The sequence below is a fragment of the Egretta garzetta genome, unplaced genomic scaffold, assembly GCF_000687185.1.
Source record: "Egretta garzetta isolate BGI_Z169 unplaced genomic scaffold, ASM68718v1 scaffold46, whole genome shotgun sequence".
NCBI lineage: Eukaryota > Metazoa > Chordata > Aves > Pelecaniformes > Ardeidae > Egretta > Egretta garzetta.
In genome coordinates, this window is record NW_009260268.1 from 4640587 (window position 1) to 4662859 (window position 22273).

The window sequence follows — 22273 nt, forward strand, 5'->3', positions numbered from 1 at the left end:
AACAAAAAATAAAATGCGTAAGCAAGTTAAAAAAAAGGGTTCAGGAACAGCCAGGAAAGCTCACTTTTTTGTCATTTCATTAGTTCGCTAAAATAGAAAAACTGTATCTATGATCATACTCATCAGCACTGCAATTCCTGAGAGGGTTTTTTTTTCACATTACATTAGCAGAAAATGTAATTTATTAGAAAAGTGAGACCATTTTTGAAACAACACTGTGATTTTTTCTTATTTTTAATTTGAATCTGTTGTTATTCTTTGGCATTGGGAAGGCTGGTAAATGACCTCAGTGTGTATAACACAGCCATAGCAATCATAAAAGTGCTCAGAACAAATGCCATCACCTTTTAAATAAAATTACTTAAGTCCAGCTTCACAATAAGTACCAAATCCCATTTAATTATATTGATTAATTAGCAGTTCATATAGAAATGCCAATTTCCTCTTTGAAAAATGCATCAGTTCTGCAAGAACTTAATTTCACAGAAACATAGCTTAGTATTTCCTAGCTAATGAAAATTATATTCCTGTAAAGACCACAAAACCACAAGGAACAGGTGCTTAGTACAGGTGTTTCACACATACTACGTATTCTGGAATTCAATTATTTGCTTAATTTATTTCAAATTAGTAAAATAAATTCTGTGAACAAGCATGTAATAATACAGAAGCAAATAATAATCCAGTATTGATTACATAAACCCTTCTTTAAAGCTGGACTCCCTCAACCATTCCAACCTCGAAGTAAAAAACCAAGAAAAGAAAATATTGTTATTGATACATAACACTTTTCCTAAAATAAGGAAGTATTGCAATAGCACAAAGGTAAATTGCAGAGGCTGGGTGAATGTGTCTTACAGCAAATGAAAACTCCTGTTAATGGTCATTTTGCATGCATTAAGCATAGCTTTATCGGACGTGCTTGTGAAAACTCCACAATCACAATCATTCAGAAAGCAGGAATAAAGACTTCTAATTACATGTTAATGTACACGCAATAATCACAGAGTAACTGAGGCTGGAAAGGACCTCCAGAGGTCATCCAGTCCAACCTCCTGCTAAAAGCAAATCTAATCAGATCAGGATGCTCAGGGCTGTGTCCAGGTGAGTCTTGAACACCTCCAGAAATGGAGATTCTACAGCCTCACTAGGCAACCTTGACCAGTATTTGACCAAAGCCTCCTTAAGTGTACCACTAAGTACATCCTGAAAAGGCAAATAGTTTTATTTTTATGCATTAATTAATCAGATATGGTATGTGCTGTTAATACTGCTGACAATTTGTGCTGGAGATACCTGCCAATTAGAAAAAGCTATTTCCATTAATTCACAGTTCTGCTCATCATCCATTAGGTTTCCACAGTGACGGTTTGATTTCTTGGAAATACCAGAAGATCTAAGTTTAGCAAATAAGCCAAACTCACATTTTCAACACAACCAACAGGAACGAGCAAAGACAAACTGCTGCAAAATTATATTTGAAAGAGGACCTTCAACATTCATCTGAGTAGTTATAATCAGTGGTAAAATAAAAAGATGACCTCTCACCAAGGCTCTTTACTGTATTACCCATCCCACTTACGTGTCTTACCGGTCTTTCATGTTCAAGGATTGATGACTTTCCTGGCTCATATTCAAAAATGCTTCTTGGTTCGGAACGGAACTTGCGGGTATCTACCTTTCTGTCAGGGGGATCCCAGTCATTTCTAAATAACAAATATGAGCAACTGAGTCAATTTATTGTCATTGCCATCTGCTTTTCAGCTCTGTGCAAGAGAAACATGCAAACCCAAATGAATTTCAGCATGCTTTCTCCTTCCAGATTTCACAGTTGTGAAATGTCTGGCTTAGCACTGTACCTGTTTACAGCAGGAAAAACACTAGAGATGTCCAGCCTGTGTGTTTGCTCATACTTTTGTTATAACTGGTACCAGTTTAGAAACTTCCCCGACATACTGTGTCAAAACACCATGACACGCCTTCTCAAACTGTGAAATTACTATACTTGTTTTATGCACTATACTGATACAGACAAGTGGCAGATATTTTTGTCATCACACAATATGACAGTAAGTCCATACTGAAAAAGTTACAAAATTTTCTGTGACAAGAAATGAGGAATTATTTCAAAAGACAGTGAAAATCTAATAGATGTTCTTTATCCTGATCTGTCGTAGAACTGCTCCTGAATATCCTTGTAAAGCACCATACTATTTTCTTGGAAATTTGAATAGATAAACAAGAGTTTGGGATAGAAATTTATCCTTTTTCTCTATAGATATAAATTTGCTTCCAATTTAATAGTGCTATGCAAAGAATAAAAAGTAACCCCCACTACTGTATTTTTCAGTCATTTACCCTGTTATATTAATAGCTACCTATACATTTTGGGGGGACAGTTAGCTAGTTGCTATCACAGTGAGAGCTACCTTTTCATGGCAGTTTCTGTAGTCACTGCCTACACTGCATGTGGAAAACTGTAGCTTGCACATCTTTTTGTTTACCTCTGTGTAAAATAACCCACTAGTAACTCAAAGGAGGGAAAGGGGAAATCCTATCAGCTATTGTATGTATTTACAATAAGAAAGAGCACAAGCCGATTAAATTCCATCAGTTCTATCAGCCTTTCTGATGTGACTTGGTTTGATGTGACCTGACATAATAAGGCACACGTCACATGCCTGTAAAAAAAAATAAAAATCTATGGGGTAGCTTTTGTTTACAGTACCTTTGTGAGTGCAATTTCTGGGACACAGACACCTCTATTTATAAAATGCCCTACATTTCAAGGGAAGTAGTTCTACATGGCTCTATTGGTTATTTTCACTAAAGAAAAAATTAAGTTTCGGAGCAGAAAAGGTTGTATTTTTTTGAGAATGAACAGGAAAATGGAAGTGTTCTGATCAAGCTGCATTATACTGCAAGTCACTGAAGAAAAAAGGATACTAATGACCTTCTGATTCATACTCCGTTCACTTGATTTACAGCATTCAGCCTGTAATCCCTTATGGACTGTATTTTTGAGCCCAACTGTTAATGCAAACCATATCTTGCCTCCCAGCTATGAAACTGTGATACATGTGGACCTAAGCCTCTTATGTGAAATTTTAAATACTCAGGCTTTATAGGCAATTAAAAAAAAGAATATCCCAATGGCAGAAAAAGATTGATGTGCTGTAGCTGTCAGCAGCAGGCAAAGCATAACTAACGCGTTTGGCATTCCCTGGCCTGGAGAACATAGATTTCCACTGCCTGTCTTACCATTCAGGAGATTAAAAGGAGAGGCTAAACATCCAAATTCAGCGTTGAAGCAGTTATTTTCAAGCTTGACAAAAGGAACTGCAACAGGCCTCAGTTTCTGCAACCCAGGTATTTGACCTAGCACAGGATGATGACTCGTATAACTTCAGAGATCAAAGCTAAGCAGATCCACATTTTGGTGCCTTGCTAACAAAAATCTACCCTTCTGTATGACTTGCTAACAAAATGCAAACCTCAGGGCCTTTGGGAGGTAGCCCAACTCCAACCCCTACCATTTCCTCTTGACAACCTGCCCTTAGCGACAGGAGTAGCCCAAATCAGTAACCATCGAGCAATCTCATTTCCCTCTGCAATATGTGTATCTGCTGGATTACTTTTTGGATTGCCACTACCTACAAATTTTTAAAAAAAGCCACAGTCATAGCCTTAGCTTTAATCACTTAGTATAGTCTTTTCTCATAACATTTTATTCAAACTGTAAAGTGTTTGAAACTGTTTAATATAATCCAATTTTACATATAAAAATGATTACAATGTCCAAGCTGACAAAAATGGGCAAATTATTTTTTGTTGCTTGAATGTAACCAAGAGAGGGGGGCTTGTCGCCACAAATGCAATAAAAAATGACCCTTTTCACATATAAAATACATACACACACACACACAAATGTATAATAACAAATATTATACAACATGTAATATTAGTGAATGCAAATGCTAACGAAAAAGCTTTTTGCTTGAGCTAGTCACTGCAGATACGCTGAAGAATCTATAGAGTTTGTGTGCAGGGCACTTAGCGTGGTTTTATCTTTCCCAACCTATTAAGTATTAACCTTTTCTAGACTGGACTCTAACCACTGGGACCTGGTTTGTGCAGCAAGTTTGAAGCTGGAAAACCAGGAGAAATCTGAAATGCCCTTTTAATCGGTAAACACCTTCTCGGTCTACTAAATGGAGATGGAGATTGAAAAAGTGGGGATATAAAGCACTCCTGAGCTCTGGGGAAATGTGGGTTGACTGCTATACTCTTATAGTTTTGCTCTTCCTTGAATTTCAATTTACAGCATTTTTTAGATCCTTTCTCTTTGCCACTGGATACCATACTCAGAGACTAACTATTCAAGACAGCTGCTAGAGCATGGATTGTTCTGAAACACAACAAGCAGGACAATCCCACTAATGAAAATGAAAATCTTAAATGCTCATGGTGGTATCACCTGTAAGAATAAGCACTTCTTTAGCACGTTGAAGAAATGGCAGCATCATGCATGATGCACACACTACTGAGGAACTGATTACCCCTCATCACCTGACTGTCCCTTGAATAAAGCCCTTGAAGTCGTAGTATTCTATAGCTGCTATTTTATCCTTTGTGATATCTTGTAATTAGATCACTATGCATACCAAGAACACTTTTTGAAAATACACTAACTTACTTTTCTGGTATAGATCTTTCCCTCAGACGATGTGGTGGTACTGGAGGTGGCACATGCGGAGGTTGTAAAGGGGATGAGACCTTAAAGGCATCGGAGCTACTGTCAGAAGCACTTTTAGACAATGGTCTGTATGTCTGCGTCTTTGCAGCTGGGTGTGCCTGAGCAGAGAAGGATGGACTGTAGCTACCTAATATAAAACAAACACAGAAATAGTCACAGCATGAGAAAGTTGATATATAAAACTACAAACACACAGATAAAGTGCAGTATAGTTAAAATAAATTGATTAATTTGGAGGGGAGAGGGGGGAGTTAATGGCTGTATATATCCATCAAAGCTGTTAATGACAGCCTGTAGTTAATCCCCAGGCTCATCCTTCATTTTCAAATGAAACAGTTGTTCTATGTTCAGGAGGAAGAGGTGAGGCAGGAAATGCACTTTTTTTTGTTTTCCCCACTGTTTTAATAATTACTGTTAGTCTGGGACAACTAGGCAATAGTGTATCTTGAAGAGGATCACAAGAGTCCAAACAGATCTCAAAACAACTGACCCGCAACAAATGCTCTCAACAGTACAGAAAAAGGCAGCATGAGAACATGTCGAATGCACCAAACACTGAAATGGAAGAATTCTGAATGGCATTTTTGCACAAGGCACTATGGGTTTTTTTGCACATATAGTCTATTCACACTTTCATTTTTTTTATAAATAATTTTAGTAAATGGTTCTAATCTTCTGAAAGACACAACACTTCTATATCTGAGATGAATATGTCTTTCTTGCAGCTAAATAACATCAACACCGGTGCCTACAGCAAAAATGAACAAGATCATAAAACAGAATAATCTTTATTAGGCACTCTTACTGCATATTTTAAAAGGTGTTTTCAGTGCAACCTTTTTTTCTTCCCATGTCAGTAATTAGCATTTGTACTTTCACACAGTAGCTCCCTTTTCATTTTGATAAGGCTGCATTACCCACAACCACTAGTGAAAATAAATGCAGTATTACAGTGTATCCCATCTGCAGTTAGAGGCCCACAGCTGCAATTCATTTCTGTTGTAAGAATGAAACAAAAATTAAACTTTGTTTCATTTGGGAAAAAAGGCATGAAAAAACACCAACTGAGATCAAAGATGATGATAAAAAGTGTTTATATAAGCATTATAAAAGCAAGCATGAATAGTTAACTACCCCTGTTACTTGCTGACATTAACAAAAGACTCATTCTGAAGTGAGGGAATAATTCGTACCAGTACTGTATGCATATGCAGTATTATACATGTCTGTGTCGTCATCTACAAAAAGAAATAAACATGTTACAGTATTGCAATACATGCCAGTTTATCACAGCAATGCAGCTTTGGTTTTGCAAATACAAACAGCAGATCGGTAGGCAATCAAGCTCTGTATTTCTTTTCCTCATCTCATAGGTGTTTTCTGAAGACTCTCTCTTCCCATTATGCTTACCGTAGGCTATTTTTACCATCTTATTGGCAAAATGATATCTTCTGGTCACATCACCCACTTTGTGTATTTACTGGTTAGCACCAAATTGCAAATTATAGCTTTTTGTTTCTTCTCCTCCCTTTCCCAAGCTCAATTTCTTCTTTTTGTCAGCTCTCCTCTACTAGAGACTATTAGGTTGTCGTTGCTATCACAAAAAGCAACCTCAAATGTCTACTGTTTGACTAGCGTTCAAAATAGATCTTGTAAGCCAAAATTTTCCTGCTTACATTTTTTATTCTCCCACTAACATTCTGTGTGCCCATACTGAACGCAAGCTCTACCTCAGACGAATAGTCTCCTTCCTTCTGAAGGTGTAATGAGCATAATTGCTGTTTATACAGTTTCTTGACATCCTTAGTGACAATCATGATAAAGGACGTTAACTCTAAAGCTAGTAATATCACCAAAGCTCCATTTAATCAAAACCAAGTAAGACATTCTATGAAAAAAATGCAATTCAGACAGAATTCAGACAGGCTCAAGACAGCCCGTTTACTAGCCCATGCTGTTCTAACACATGAGCTCTCCCCAAAGAAAGCTGGTCTGGTAGGAGATGTACAGTGGCCAATTTCTCGTACTTCAAACTGGAGATGAGGATCGTTTTACTGAGCTCCCCAGTGACATGGAATCATACTGGTGGTATACCTATCCTAATCACTTCAATGTTTATTTAGTTTTAGTAATAAAAAAAACCCATTAAAAATGTTCAGCCTTTAGCAGAGGAAAATGGCACGCTCTGCAGTAAAATCTATCATTGAATTTGCCTGTTTGATTTGATTCATTATCTGACACTTGGCGAACACTTGTATTTTCACATAGGAGACAATCAAAATGCAGAAAAGTGCATTTTTAAATACCACCGAGAACCACCCAGCCAAGACAAAAGCATACTTACCAGGTTTATGAACCATATGGATTTGCTTGAACATTGTCTTGTACCAATCCTTCGGCCTGTCAACTGTCTAAATAAAATACAGTTTTTAACAATTAACAAAAAAATAAAAGTACCTGCATTTACAGATCTGATCAGCCATGTAATGTTATTGTGGACACAAAGACTATTATGTTTTGTCCCCTGTTTATGATAATCAATTTTATACCATCTATTTCAAATGGTGTACTTATGCCTTTCACCTAGGAATTCCTGTAACAAGTTCTGGAAGATATTGAAGACTGAGTCAGTTTGGACTCTGATCTTGAAGGGTACAACAGTTAGGAACATAGGAATTAGTGTCAGATCAAGAGTTTATCTTCTTAGTGCCCTACATTTGATAGTGATGAATGTTAGATATTTTACATGAAAACACAAACATCTCAGCAATTCCAAGCATGGAAGAAGACATTCTTTTGAAATCCTGGCAATTTCCAAATTAAATTATCTTCAAAATGTAATTGTTAAATAATGCAGAAAAACTTTGAATTACTACTGAGAAAAGAATTAGACAACACTGTGTTTGAGAGTTAATGTTTAGATTGTAAACAAACGGTATTTCCTTTTATCAGTTTTAAATTCCGTTTCCAGGCAACTGAATTTTAACTTATTTTTCTATTTTGAGAAAAGTAAATACAATATACCTTTCAATAACCACTCATTAAATTATACTTATCCTTACTTTTGTAAACTGAGCAATCCCAAAGTTCCCAAATTTTCCTCATATCAACATTTGCTCGTGCTTCAAACTATTTTTATTTCCTACCCTTCTGCGTTTTCTCTTTTCTGCAATTTTCTTTGAGATAGGATGATATTATTTCAGAAAAGGAGACAACACAGAGGCAAACATGTTTTCAGTATTCTTAGGTCCTAAAATGTTACTTGTTCCCCAGTAGTCAGCAAAGCAAAAGCTTTTTAATGCAGATGTACAAAATTATCTTCAAACCTCATGGTGCACAGGAGTAACTCAAAAGACTCCTCTTGATGTGCATTGTCTTGCATTAGCTAATACCAAATCTGCAACCATTCTGCCCTCTCCTCTTTACCAGGAAGAGTGAAAATGCACAAATTCCTCTCTACACAATAACTGACAGATCTGAGTGTATTCACCTGGCTCCACACCACCTCTTTAGTGAATCACATTTTTGCCCTAAAGACCCGCTTGCAAGATAGAAATGAAGGCTAGAGTTTTGTATCAAGATCAGGTCCCTTCCCCTACCTACCAATGCTCCTGACTTCTGCCCAAGAGAAGACATTCAGAAGCAGATTTGACCACTTTAACATTGCTTCCCTAAAGGTATTAAACTTCTACGCTACCTGAACTCTGGTAAGAATAATTTCACTGGATTTGAAATAAATATGCTGTTTGGTGCTCCAAGATCATAGATGTTCAAAAGTTTACAAGGAAGTCCAGAAGGTCTGAGGGAATTCATGCTGATGGGTATAACCTCCATGGTACTACTTCATTTCCCACAGCAGTACAAATCTGCAGTGGTCCCATGATACCACAACTGCCTTTCTGATTGTATTAGGCCAAGAAGAGTCTTCCAACAGAGCTCGAATCAGTGACAGGTGAATAGACTGGAAACTGTGCATAAATATTACTGCTGTAACCCTACTGTTTGTCAAGGGACAAAGGTGCATAGATATCTCTTTGACGGATACTCCTTATCAGTCAGGTCCTCCACAAATCCACAGGATGCTTCCACATAGAGATGAGGTATGGAGAAGCTCCCATGTGACCAAAGAAGGTCTCCCAACATCTTCCTGTACATTTGAATGTTTTTCTCTCATCATCTCCCCCCTGACCCCCACCCTGGGGTTTAAAGCCTCAGCCAATAACTTGGCTTCACATTATAAGCCAGACAGGACTAGTTAAGGAATAGAACAAATTAATTCTAAAATACATTTTCTCAATTTATATTCAGTAATCCCACATACCAACACTTGTTTGAGGAATTAGCAGTATTCACAACACACCAAACCATTCAGATGCCATCCTGCTTTGCAAACATTATAGTTGTTGCAGTTAAATGTTGGAACATGATATCATCGTATGTGAATGAACAATCAGCCAGATAGAGTGAAGTGGACATAAGAAGTACCTGCAGCTGGTAGTTAGGAAAGTCCATAATCATTGCAGTATTCTAATAATCCATCAGAAAGTATGCAATCAAAGGAGGCATTTATGACTTTCAGTGGACCTGTGGTTTTTTTTTTTTTCTAGCTGAATTTTTACATCACTAAGTATGGAAAAGGAATCTGGTAGGACTTGATTTTTTTTTTTCATTCTTAGTAAATAGAGGCCTTTTCAGTCTACAGATTAATTTTAATCATTAGACATGAAGCGATCATTTTGGATAGTCTAAAACAGTACGGTCATACTGCTTTCCATGAATCTGTTTCCTCCTTTATTAGGACCCTGTCAGTGCTAAGCTTTGGTGGTGCCATTTGACTGAACGCTTTTCTGAGTGAACAGCATTCTACTCTCTCTTCTCCAAAGACTTCATTTTTCATGTCTTGGAATTTCACCATCTTTGGGGCAGGGCTTGGCACAGTGGCAGAAATTTCAGGCTTCAGACTTGTGCTTCCAAGAGCTGGCAGGACCTAAAGTGGTATCGGAGGGAACATGCTAACATGGGATGAAGGTTCTGAGAGAAGGGAAAGCTTTCTAGCAATCCTTCTCCCCTCTCAGCAGCTTTGGACAGAGAGGGTTTGCAGGAACAGAAAGAGAACATCGCTCTGCTTTCCTTGGCTAAACAGCTGTCGCAAACCATGTTCTGAGAGTAAAGACGGACTTGGAGGAGATAACCACAGACCGAAAAAATCTCTCTGGTCCTGAAAAGCACTCCAAATCTGGAATATAGATACTCCCATAGTACCTATTTACTTACCTTTGAGTAGCATAGTGTTTCGGAACACAGTGTGTGTGTTACCTGTGAATCTGCATTTACTGCTTTTTTGATAGACTGTTGCCATTTTCATAAAGATGGAAGAATAAGAAACTTTTAAACTTTGCATGCAATGATAAACTCAACTAATTTGAAAACTTCTTTCTCTCTTCAGATGGAGTGAGGCTGAACTTTCTGGGAGAAGATTCCTATTTGGATTACTCACTGACCTTGGGGAAAGAGCAAGTGATATATCCTACCTTCTACTGTTCATGAGAAATGCAGTTATAGCACTTTTGCATGTTTCTGCATAGTACTGCATTTGTAAGAGGTGTCAAGGGGCAGCATGTTTGAGTCTTTTGCTGACCATCACCTTTGTTCTTACATTGCTAAGGTACATGGGGCTCAAATATACTTGTGCACATTTAAAATATAATCTCAAATCACTATCTTGAAAACAATCTCACTTGCAACCAAGTCCTAAGGAAGCAGAGTTAAGGACACAAAGTGACACATGAGAGACCCCCCCACACAGATGCTAGCATAATCTTTTAACTCAGCTCTCACTGTGAGAATAATTTCTGTAATACTAAGTTTACAAGCTATAAGATATTTTGAAATTGAAACACAACAAAAAGCAGAGCAAATCCAGCTGAAAAATGTCCTAATTCAAATTACATTATGTTTTCAGGAAAAAATCTGAGACACTCAGACCACACAATCAGAAAGTAAAATACAGGCTGGCAGATTGCCAACTCTGTGAAGCACACTTGAGAAGGATTTGCTATAATCTTATATAATTGATATGCATCCTATTAGATCAATCCGCTACTAAAAAACCGAACAAAAATCACTACTGTATCCTATATAAAGCATAGGGACATATTTACTTAAAAAAAGGGTAGGAAGCTAGAGCACTGATGCGAAGAAATTGTTAATTTTTAAAAGATTCTGATCTTACTACTTTTTATGTCAAAAATAAAGCAAGAAATGCCAGTTTCCCCCCATTCTTACCAAAATTGTCCCCATCTTACCACTTATTCTGAATTTTTCCTACTGCTTTTCTCCACCAGTTCCTGATTTTGTCCCTAATTGTTCAATCCATTGAAGCAGTTCTTGGCAATTACAAAACAGCCCCATACGCCAGTATTGGCAGAGAAGATACATCCAACATCTGCTACATCCTTGCACCTCACAAAGACTTCACCTGCAAGGGCTCTGCCGCTTTCATCCTGGCTCCCACTCTTCTTAATCTTTCTCCGACTAGCACAGCACCTCTTCTCTGGCTGGGAAGGCCAGCAAGCGCTTCCTTTACAGACCTAGTGCGGCTGCCACTGTGCTCTCCGGACCAGCCAGAAGAGGCTGCCCTGACAGCAGAGTGGAAAGAATGCTTCAGCATAGTGAAAACAAAACTCCTCAGTTTGACGTCCTGGGACCACTCAAGCAGCGACTAGCGGCAGATGATCAAAACTGGGCTACTCACAATGAAAGGGTTTCCACGCTGTTTGTTTACATGTCACTCAAGGGCACAATGATTATATATTGCACTTCCACAAAAATACTAGTCACTTAGATTATTATTAGAACAAAACTGTTCATTTCTACACTACCCTGATGACAGGGGAACCAATGTCTCCCAAAATGCAGAAGGGTGAGATTTTTACACACACACACGCACGTATATATGTATACTTGCATGTATGTATATATGTAGTATATATAAAATTCATTTTAGAAATGGCAAGACAAATGCAATTACTGCGTATCTCCAAAAGGCAAGAACTACCAGAGAAGTAAGAAAGAGACACAAAGTTTTGGCTACTTCTAATTAAAGCTAGAAACATGAGGTTGCCCAATTATGCTCCCATCAGCATTCTTCTTTTCCGTCAACACACAATATTATATTCATGAGCTCGCTGATTACGCACACTGTATTCCACATTATATAAGACTAGAAGAATGTGAAAAACCCATTACCAACAATCAATTCATTGTATGAGTTCATACACAGATTCCCCAGAATTTCCTACCGTTCTAATTGCTGTAGGGATTCCAGATTCATCTACCGGGCCAATCCCTGCATAATGTGGAGCTTTAATGACTGTAATTTTTTTTTCTTCTTCTGAGGATCTACAGATTGGTATTGTACTGGTGGTTGCACTGCTGCCAACAGTCTGAACATGCTGTGAGTAGGTCTCTGTGGACTCTGTAAAGATAACATGACAGAATATTGTATAAAGATACAATAATCATACTTGGCAGTTGTAACACTCTTCCCCGTTTCAGTATTCTGTACAAAGATCGACGACAGTTTTAACCACATACATACACAACACAAAAAAATCCTCTTACCTAGGGCTTTGCCCTGCTTAATGTTACATTAACAGAATTATAAACTCATTTAATGACTACATGGGCTCTTTGACTCAGATCTTCCTAGATTAGAGGTACTTTTTCGCAGCATCTTGCTCACAAAAAAAAAAAGGAAAAAACCCACAAACCCAGTAAAATCTATTGAGAAATAGTGACAGCAGCCTTTCTCCCATAAATCAAACTCTTGCACCTTTCCTATCCATTCTCTGAAACTAGCAATATAATTTCAAAACTCCCCCTGCCCCAAATCTAGCAAAATATAGAAGATTGCTGTGTTGTAAGCACAGCAGATTCCAAACAGCCCTCCACAAAGGCATGTGATATGTGTATAGAAACATTAGGTTTTGATGCTCAAATACTTTTAAAAAACAGATTCTGACATATAATTTTTGCCCCTTTAAGTTATGTTGGTATGTTTAAGTGCCTCTATATATAATCCATAAAAACGGACCTCAGTAACTTGGCATCGGTAGCGCAATCTGATGATCCACTTACAATTCTTTAAGTGAACTGTGCAGGCTGTTTTGTGGTGACTTGCAACATTTCTATCCCTCTCTCCCTAGTCTTTCTTTATAATTAATGAAATTAACATGTCACTATTACCAATTCCCTCTAAAATTCAGAGTTGTTTATTTAACAAAAACCACCTCACTGCTGGGATAAGTCATGTGAAAATTTGTACTGCTGCAGATGATGTACTTCTCTCCTGCACGCAGGAAAAAAAGCCCTGCTCCTTCAGGCAGCATGTTTCAGTAAATTAGCTGCTATGACAAAGCATCTTTTTTTGTAAGAACAGGTACAGTGCTTGTGAGACATTTTCACAGCAGGATAAATGAATGTAGGGAGGAAAAATAAACATTCTAATACTACTGGTGAAGATTACAATTACCTTCTGTGTGACATTAACATCCATTGATTCTTCTGAAGCAAGGTACTTGAATTGTAATATAAATCAGCAAAAGGACCTCTGGTGACTGAAAGCTCTAATTTTAATTTGAATATTTCTGCTCACTCCTACTGTAGAGAGCTGTATTTGCCATGGCTGTTTCAGCTGTTTACTCAAGTTTGAAATCTTGTAAATAATCCAGTGCTATACATATATGGCGTGGGGCAACTCTGCATGGCAAATGTCTGAATATTTGGGCCTTTTTCCCAAAATGCACGATGTTAAATTTAGAAAACATTTTGGATTTGATCTTTCATTCTTCGTAAGCCTTGAACTGAGGCCATGAGTGGGATTTTTACATGAGCAATGAAAATTAGCTGTTACTGTGGAACACAGAACTTCAGCATCATACAAGAGTAAAAATTGTGGGAAACCACTTACTTCAGGTATATCCAAACCAGAGTTGATAAGCCTTTAGATCAGCAAACTGGAAGCAATCAAAGAATCTAGAGTTCTGGGATGTGGAGAAACCCATGTATATTGGTTTTGTACTTATTACTATCATAGGGATAGCAGCATTTGTCTAAGCTGTAAGTCTCAGACTGAGAACTATCACCCAATTTCCCTGCATGCACAACAAAAAAGTAAACTCCAGGATCATGTTCAAACCATTTTGCATGTATAGCCTTATCTGAATGTGCAAAACACTGGTAGAAAAAGCAGCAAACAAATGATTGTTCTGGGAAAACTTGATTTTACTGGCAAACCTCCCATCTAAGGCTGATCAAGTATTTTTAAAATAAAAATTAACAATGTCCTACAAAAAACCCCCATAAAGAAATTATAGATTGACATGGCTTTAGGCGTTTAAAAGCCTAGAGCCCCACCCTTTGTTGGGAGTATTTCTATTGAAGATTATGAAAGCTGTGGGGAGAACCATTGTACAAATTTGGCCCTTAGTTTCTTAAAGAAGGCAAAACCTGAAGGGGCTGCACAGATTGAGTTGTTTTGATATATGGTCTTTCCTCGGCAAAGCTAGTAGAAAGGTAGCAAGAGATCACTTCCACACACATAAGTAATAGAATTTAATAGTAACTGAGGTTCAGGATCACTACCATATCTAACAATAAATGCTATTTATTTTTTTGTGTTTACTTCCCAAGGTACATTAACAGACAATACCTTCATTATGGGTGTGAAGCACTCTGCAATTGTTTGCAACCTTTGCCACATGAATTGGAGTATGTCGTGTAATATATAAAGCAAACATTCTGTTTATTTAACAGAATGTGTTAAGCTGTGTGAGGCTTACCCATCATCCTGCCATGCTGCATGATAACAACGTTGGAATTGAGCGAGGCTGGTGGAGGGTAAACTGAAGAAGGGGAAAAAGGCCTTTGAAAGTGACTCACTGGGCTGGCAGCAGTGCCAGAGTTCCCATTCACTGTGATCTGAGCCTGAGAGAAACAAAACAATATCCCATTAAATTACACACAAAGCCCTCCGACTGCCATCCCAAACAAAGAGTGATGCAAGACTGTCATCCACACAACAATTGCCAGTTGTCAGGTACCTAGCCATAATGGCATCTGCATTCACTGAAATACAAAACTCATTGCAAGGGGAGCAGAATGTGTTCCTTCTATACCTTGTACCTCCCCCCTTCTCTCCTTGTACGTGCTGCCTATGAAGCATGCTGAAGTCACGGGAAGGTGACAGAAAGACCATGGTCAAGTCAATGAAGATGGCACAAACAAGGTCTGCAGAGGTCTGCCAGCAACATAAGATGAAGATGGCAGTAAAAGTTCCTCTCACTGTGTGACAAAGGCTGCGTGCCACAGACCTCTCACTCCAAGAGACATATTCCTTTAATGCATATGCTCAAGCCTTATTGATATTATTAGGAACTTCTTTGCAGACCAAAGGGAAAAGGCTCATTAAGACTAGCTAAGGAGACCGAGCCAAAGCTTCTTTAAAAAATGGAAGCCAGCTGGAGTGACTATGGGATGCTGATATGTATTCTATCACAATAAAAATAAATAGCATCAATAAAAATAACCACAACCACAAAACAACAGAACAAAATCAAATAACTAAAATGGGAAAGCTAAGTAAACTGCTAGTATAGCAGCATCACGAACCATTTAGGCTTTAATCACAAGACATACTTCTGCAACAATTTGCTTCCCTGCCCCCAGAGGTTTGGAACCCCACATCTGGGCTGTAGCACTTTCACGGGGACTATTGCAAGGATCAAACCAGAGATACTGAGAAAGCATTGAATGAAACGAGAGGGCAGTGAATATTACAGGAGCAAAGGGAGGGAAGCTCTCTGTAACACCTCTTGACACAGGACCCTTTAAATCTGAACAAAATGAAATGGTTCATGACCTCTCTATACATTTTGATTTTGGAAATTACTGATTCAATTTTAAATTTTTAATGTCTTGGCCTCCAAAATCTAAGAGAGCAAAACAAATTCTGTCTCCTATGCAGACATCATGTGAAATCCTAGATGCATTCAGGGGTTTCTCATTTTAAGGATACCTGTTTTCAGAACTGAGCTGAGAAGTTTGGGTAGTGGTGATGTCTCCATTAAAACTTTTGTGTTTAAATGTTTCCTCTCTTAATAAAGTTAAGAACCAAAACGTAAACTAAGTTTGCTTTTCTCACACCATCCTCCCCTCCAAAAGAATGTGGAGCTGTAAGAATATAAAAGCTACACGAGCTCAAAGATAGCATTTCAAGAGGTATGAAGCCCTGTTTTCGGATGAGGTTCCTAGATGAGGCCAGCCATCTCTACCCTACTTCAGGGGTTCATCTATTCTCTTTTCTGGCATATCATGTTTTTGGGAAAGCTTGTTTCTAGGGAAGGCAGGGTGCAACTATGTCCAGAATCTTATACCTTCTTACTCATTTACTACGGCTTTTGTTTCTCTGAAGAGTGGAGCAGAACTAGTGGGAATTCTTTGTAGACTGGAAAGCTATTCCTATGAATTTCTGTAATAAAAAAGTAAGATATTCCTGTGATGGGCTTTACCAAATAGCTAGGTTAGACAGACACTAAGTAGTACACAATATTATGAAAACACCCACACAAGTAGCTGATGGACACCAGTCATAAATGTCTATGTGGCATGTCCATATATGACATTTCGGGGTTTGCTTCAAAAGGTTTCAGAGAGGATATCAGCTCAGCTATAATTTCTTAGTTCCTGATGACTTTCTCTTTGAGAAAAGTTTCTGTGAAGGTGGCTATTGCATTTATTTATCTGATGCACCTTGCACTAGTAAGAGGGTTAGCTCTAAATGACAGGTTTGCAAAGCTTCAAGTTCCAAGGGCCTTTTCCTGCCCCGTCATCATTTGGGAGCTACTGACATTTCAATCTGAGCATGTGATGCTTTAGTTCCAGGTGACAGAGTTTGTTCCCAGATTTTATAAGGAAGTGAAATCTTTAAGATGCCTATTTGTGGATTAAACCTTTTACTTTTCTAGATAATTGCCTTTGTGGGAAAATAAGATGATACAGAAAACAACTATTTCACCAGAATGCACATATTTCCTAACTTACTGGGAAGATAATCCTCATCTCTTTCATGCTGCTCATTTCCCTAGGGTCCTGTTTATTTTTTTTCTCCAGTATACTTCACCTGTGCTCCACTGCTAGCAGAGCCACCTACTTCTGCTGCTACGTAATCAAATTCTTGTAAAGATTCCTCCTAGGTACCAGGTCTAAACTTCTTTTAATTTGCCTGAGCATCAGAAAGAGCAGAATTCTGGTCTTCTGAATCAAAGCGGAGAAAAGCATTTATTTGGGACTGGAGCTGCTTTCTAACTTTCTGCTGAGGCAGGCAGCAAAGGGCAAGAGGTCCCATTACAGATGTCTGAGCAGTTTTGTGCAAAAATGCTGCAGCACAGCACACCCCTGGCCTCAAGGCATTGAGTTAGGCTGAAATACTCAGGGATCAATTCTTGAAACTCGAGATAGTCCTGGAACCTGAGAAAATGCAAAATCTAATGTGTACTTCCATTTTTCCAAGTTTCCATTTGATTCCACAATTCTAAACTACATAAACAAAAAGAACCCATGAAAATTACTTCGTAAGGGAAATGTTCATAATTGGAATAGAATCAGAAAAAGTAGTTTCTAAACCCAGCTGTTCTCTGATTTTAAATCAAATTCTAAGCATAAGCCCAAATAAGAATTATAATTCTCATACTTCAGGTTTTCGAAGAAGCTGTAATCTGTGACTAAAAGTATGGCCAATTAACCACAGTTTTCTGTTTAGCTCTGCCTTTTGCCTAGATTTTTTTCCAGTTTTGTTGATTCAGCTCTTCCTGATGCCGTTTCTTCTTCTCAGAAGATCCACTGTAAAACCTTTTTGCCTAAGATCTCATTAAGGACCTCAAGAACAAACAAACACTCCCAATGTGGACATCGTGTCTTTGAAAGTGTGGTTCCGTCTTATGCAGGCACAGTGCTGGATGGCACAGTCCTGTATTACTTTTATCGGTCTCTCAGAGGTTTTCATCTACAAAACCAACAGGAGTCTCCTCTGAGAATGAAGATCATTACAGGAGTAGAGCCACTAGCGGTACACATGTGCGTGTCACCAGCTTCCCTGTCATTTCCTCATTTCACAGATAAATTTATAGTCATCTGGCCCTCCTTTACAGAGGATGGGAGACAAAGACTTTTCTATACTGCAGAGGTGGGCCTTGCCAGCAGTTTAATTTCTGTGGGGCTCTTAGGACTGTTTGGGGATTTTTGTCCTTTGGTGGGAGACTCATCCTTTCTCTTTGTCCACCAATGGTGAACAACTGCTACGCTCGTTCCCTGCGATGCCTAAGAGAGAAAGTGGTGGTCAGATCTGACCGCTACAGGGAGACTACCCAAACAAGGAAAGAAGGAAGGACTGTTCACTTTAGCTTACAAAAATGGTGCTCAAAGAAAACAAATACATTTGGCTGATTATTTTAGAAGTAGAAGAAAACAGAAATGTTCCATACTTCCCATAGCTAGTAAATGGTCATGTAGTGATTGTGCCTTATTTACATGTACCAGTCTATACGGATTATGGCATCTTTGGTTACAACTACTGGGTGTATGCAGATTCACAGTATTGAATCTTTAAAACAAAACAAAACGAAAGGTTTCAGAGCTGTGTTACAAGAGTTAGGAATAACAGCTTTTACATGCCTGTTATTAATATTATTTTAACAGCATCCAGAGCACTGACAACAGATTGTTGACTTCCCAGGTGTCTGCAAATTTAGGCTCAAAATACTTTTTATAAAATATACACAAAACTTTAAAAATATATACCCTGTTTGTTCTTTTCAGACTTGAAAATGATAGCATGCTTAAGTATTTGTACAAAGTTTGAACACTGCTGTGACCCAGTAAAACTCTGGTCTCAGAACATCTCTCTGTTTTGTAATTCAGCAACAAATTGCTCAATCTAAATGAAGGCTTTGTTCTGACTAATTTTAATCATGCAGATAATCTCAAAAGAAATAAGAAGTGATCTGGATTTGACCCAAATTCCATACCTTCTTTCTACCCATATATGAGTGTACTAAAGTACAGAAGAGTGAATGTACACGTAAAATGCCTAATTGCATACTGGTTTTTTCTTTGACTTAGCCAAGAGACAAGTAACAGGACACTTGGGTACTACAAGATTATTTATGAAGGTCACTCCTGTAATAAACTGCTTAGGAGAGGAAAAGGTTAGTTAGAGGAGAGAAAAACAGTTTTGTGCAGTCAGTGGTCATGGCTGAGGAAAAAAGTGCGTTACATATTGCCAACATTTACTATGAATTTGCAAGTTACATTATTGAAATCTTTACCTCAGTAGAAGGTGGTAGCCCAGAGGCTACAAACTCCACAAACCTGTACGTTGCTAACAGTATTTTAAACAGATCTCTTCAAGCTCTACAGACCACTTGGTTTTAATGCATTTGGAACAGATATTTATTGATTTTTTTTTCATTTATTTTAAGCAAAGCGTTTGATACACCTTAGCTGACCATACAACTGTGCAACAACTTAGTATCATTTTCCTATTACCAAATCTGCTATGCAAAACATACTATCAGACTGCGAACACAGAAAACTACTAAAGGAATAGTTGTCTGTGTAACGGGGTAACAGACAAGTTTGTATTTTTTCCCCTTTGACAACCTGTTTGAACAAAATGGAGGAGGAAAAAAGGAAGCATAATTACATGAGAAGTGGCAGCAGTGTTGGTTAAGGTGGTGCCATCTGACACAGCAGACATCTGGCTCAAGGTTGGGGAAGGTGTTTCAGAGCAGTCAGTAGTATCATAGCTACAAGTCTGCAGCTCATCTAGAATGGCTGTGGAGGACTCACTCACTGTGCGGGAGGAGCACTCACTCATGGCAGAATCTGTGCTTACAGAGGCCGTTTCGTTCCTGTGGATAATACTTTCAGAAGCTAGGTATGGGCATTTATATGAAAATTGTGAAAGGGCTGGGGTTTTATAAAAGCGTGAAGGCAAAAAATCATCAAGCGTTGGCAAAGAATATGGTACTAGATGGGTGCCACTGTCTGGTGAGAAAGAGGCTCTGTTAACTGGTACCACAGGAGGAGGAAGAGGCAGTGGAGAAGCTTCTGTTGCTGTTTGTCTGTGTGTCTGTGAAGCATTTACCTCCATCACAGGGGCAGTTACTTTCTGGTTTCCAAGCTGAGATTTGAGGAAAAAAAAATAAGAAAAGAAACAGATTACCAAATGAATAAAAAACTTTTCCCTTTGCCTCTTGCTGTGTGTAGGAGAATCACAAAAGCTTAAGTTTTTCAGCAGCCCGAGGAAGTTCACATTCACATGGATTAGGAAATAAATCAACCACGCTCTATATTAAAGTAGGAAAACATGAAAGAAATGAATGCATCAAATACTAGTGGAAGCAAAGCCAGAAACCATAGTGTGCGGGGATGAATATTCATGAAGTACTGCATATATTAATGATCTCAGTTGTGCGTTGAGAAGGTTCACGCTATTTTATACTTTACATAAATATGAGGTTAAAGAACATCATGCTCATTTTCTTTGTAAAAGGAAAAAAAGGATGTGTAAGTCTGATCTCTGTAAATGTTGCTCTCTTTGTTAAAGGACAGATAATTTTGAAATTAACTGTAATATACAGATGGGCAGGACTACAAGCTAAATGGAGACACTAATATTGAATGTTCATATGATCTGCATGCAATTGGTTGTGGAACTTTTTGCCTCTTGTGACTGAACACACCTTCTCCACTGCCTCTCTAATAAAAACAGTTGGATGATCTTAGAATTTCCAAGCACCCTGGAAGCACCCAGTCAGCCTAGTGGATAAGGTGTACGCATAGGAGCCTTTTCAACATTAGAGGACACAAGGATTGTTAGGGTAACTGGTATAAATCTGAGGAACAACAAAGATGGGGAGCACAAGAACAGGACAGGGACGACTTTGTACTGAAACAAAACATGCTAGTTGTTTGGCTTCAGCATAATTACTTAAAAATATAAGGGAATGTCCTCATGAGAGTGCTTCTGAAAACTTCTGAAAACACAATGCATGAGCTTTCTGTTCTGTTATTTCAAATCAGTCACAGGACACTGTGTTTAAACTAGCCCCGAAACTGGCTTTTTCCATCTGCAACTTCTTTTTGAATTAAAAATATGTGAAAAGCATGTTGGCATCCAATCTTTGTTAAACAGCTGCACAAATCCTTCTCTATTGCCTATTAGCTGCAAGTTTTCAATCAGTTCCTGAAGTATGTCAAAATTCTGCCTACTTCAGCACTAATGGTTTCACTTTTGATAGAGCTGAGGAACTCTGGAATAGCTGCAGGGTAAGAGTGTTTGGGATTTTAAATTTATGTAAAATAGAGGAGAGTAAGATATCATATGCAGTAATTACTACTTAAAAAAGCAACATTTACTCACAGTTATCACACTGTTCCCAATAATACTATGGTTATTTCCTATGCTCAGAATAGGCAGGTATCTTTAATCATTCAAAAAATGTTTCAAGCCATCAGATTAAAATGCCATTTTGGCATTTTAATCCAAAATCTGAAAATATCTTCTAAAGCCCTTATGGAAGACTTGGAACACAACCCAGATTGTACTACTTATGAGAGGTCACTGGGGGTCCAGTTCCATAATTCTTGCTGAGATCAACTAGAATTTACACAAATAACCTTCCTGAGGTCAGTGCGACCATCCCTGTGAATAAGCATTTCAGAAAAGAATCTTAAGCATGTGAACAGATATCCTTCACTTGTTCCAAATGGTTCAAAAGAGCTCTTTGGCGTTACTGGACCTCTGGGGTACACAGACATACCCAGTTTTTGTTAAAATCTGCAGTTAAAACAGAGAAGAAACTTTGAGTCAAACAGCTTAAAATCTAAATCTTATTCACAGCAATGTTTCAAGTCTACATCTAAAAAAAAAAAAAATCTTTCCGTGGAGTAAGTCTGAACAGATTACTTCTTAACCAGAAAATCAGTAATTGAGTGTATGACTGTAAAAGTAGGTATGATTTTTAGAGAGAACTAATTTGACAGTGGAAACTTCGAAAGAACAATGGAATATTACTGAAATAATGTCATGAAAAGCAATCATATGCAGATGTGAAACAGCCAGTTATACAGCATAGTGTATCAGGGTTTTAAGATGTGTGCTTTTATGTACACATATAAGAAACAGTAATTTCACCTCACAGATACATACAGGGAAGACAGAACCATCATTCATGATGAATTTCATCATCCATGTCATAATTCAAGATCTCCAGCAAAAGACATGAACCAGGAGATCATAATGCAATTATGAGGCAGAGCCAACAATATCTGAGCTTCTTGAGATCAGATATCCTCTCAGCATCCCCAGAAGAAAAGCTACATATGACTGAGCCAAAATACGTAAATTGATCTTCGAATTGTTAAAATAACAGGAAATTTTGGAGACTTGAGAAA

General features: G+C 38.1%; 1 protein-coding gene across 4 annotated transcripts in view; it reads right to left on the reverse strand.

The window, feature by feature from the left end:
• SORBS2 (sorbin and SH3 domain containing 2) overlaps positions 1-22273 on the reverse strand; it is an 83564-nt gene that overhangs the window by 44092 nt on the left and 17199 nt on the right. Inside the window, exons 5-10 of one of the 4 annotated variants that reach the window (XM_035897795.1) lie at positions 14599-14743; positions 12058-12233; positions 7101-7167; positions 5950-5994; positions 4697-4883; positions 1592-1706 (exon numbers count right to left, since the gene is read on the reverse strand). In XM_035897795.1, coding sequence (XP_035753688.1) covers positions 1592-1706; positions 4697-4883; positions 5950-5994; positions 7101-7167; positions 12058-12233; positions 14599-14743 — 735 coding nt within the window. Of the gene's footprint in view, positions 1-1591; positions 1707-4696; positions 4884-5949; positions 5995-7100; positions 7168-11234; positions 11259-12057; positions 12234-14598; positions 14744-22273 lie in introns of those variants that run through there. The other 3 variants (XM_035897796.1, XM_009642417.2, XM_009642416.2) reach the window with 3 other exon arrangements.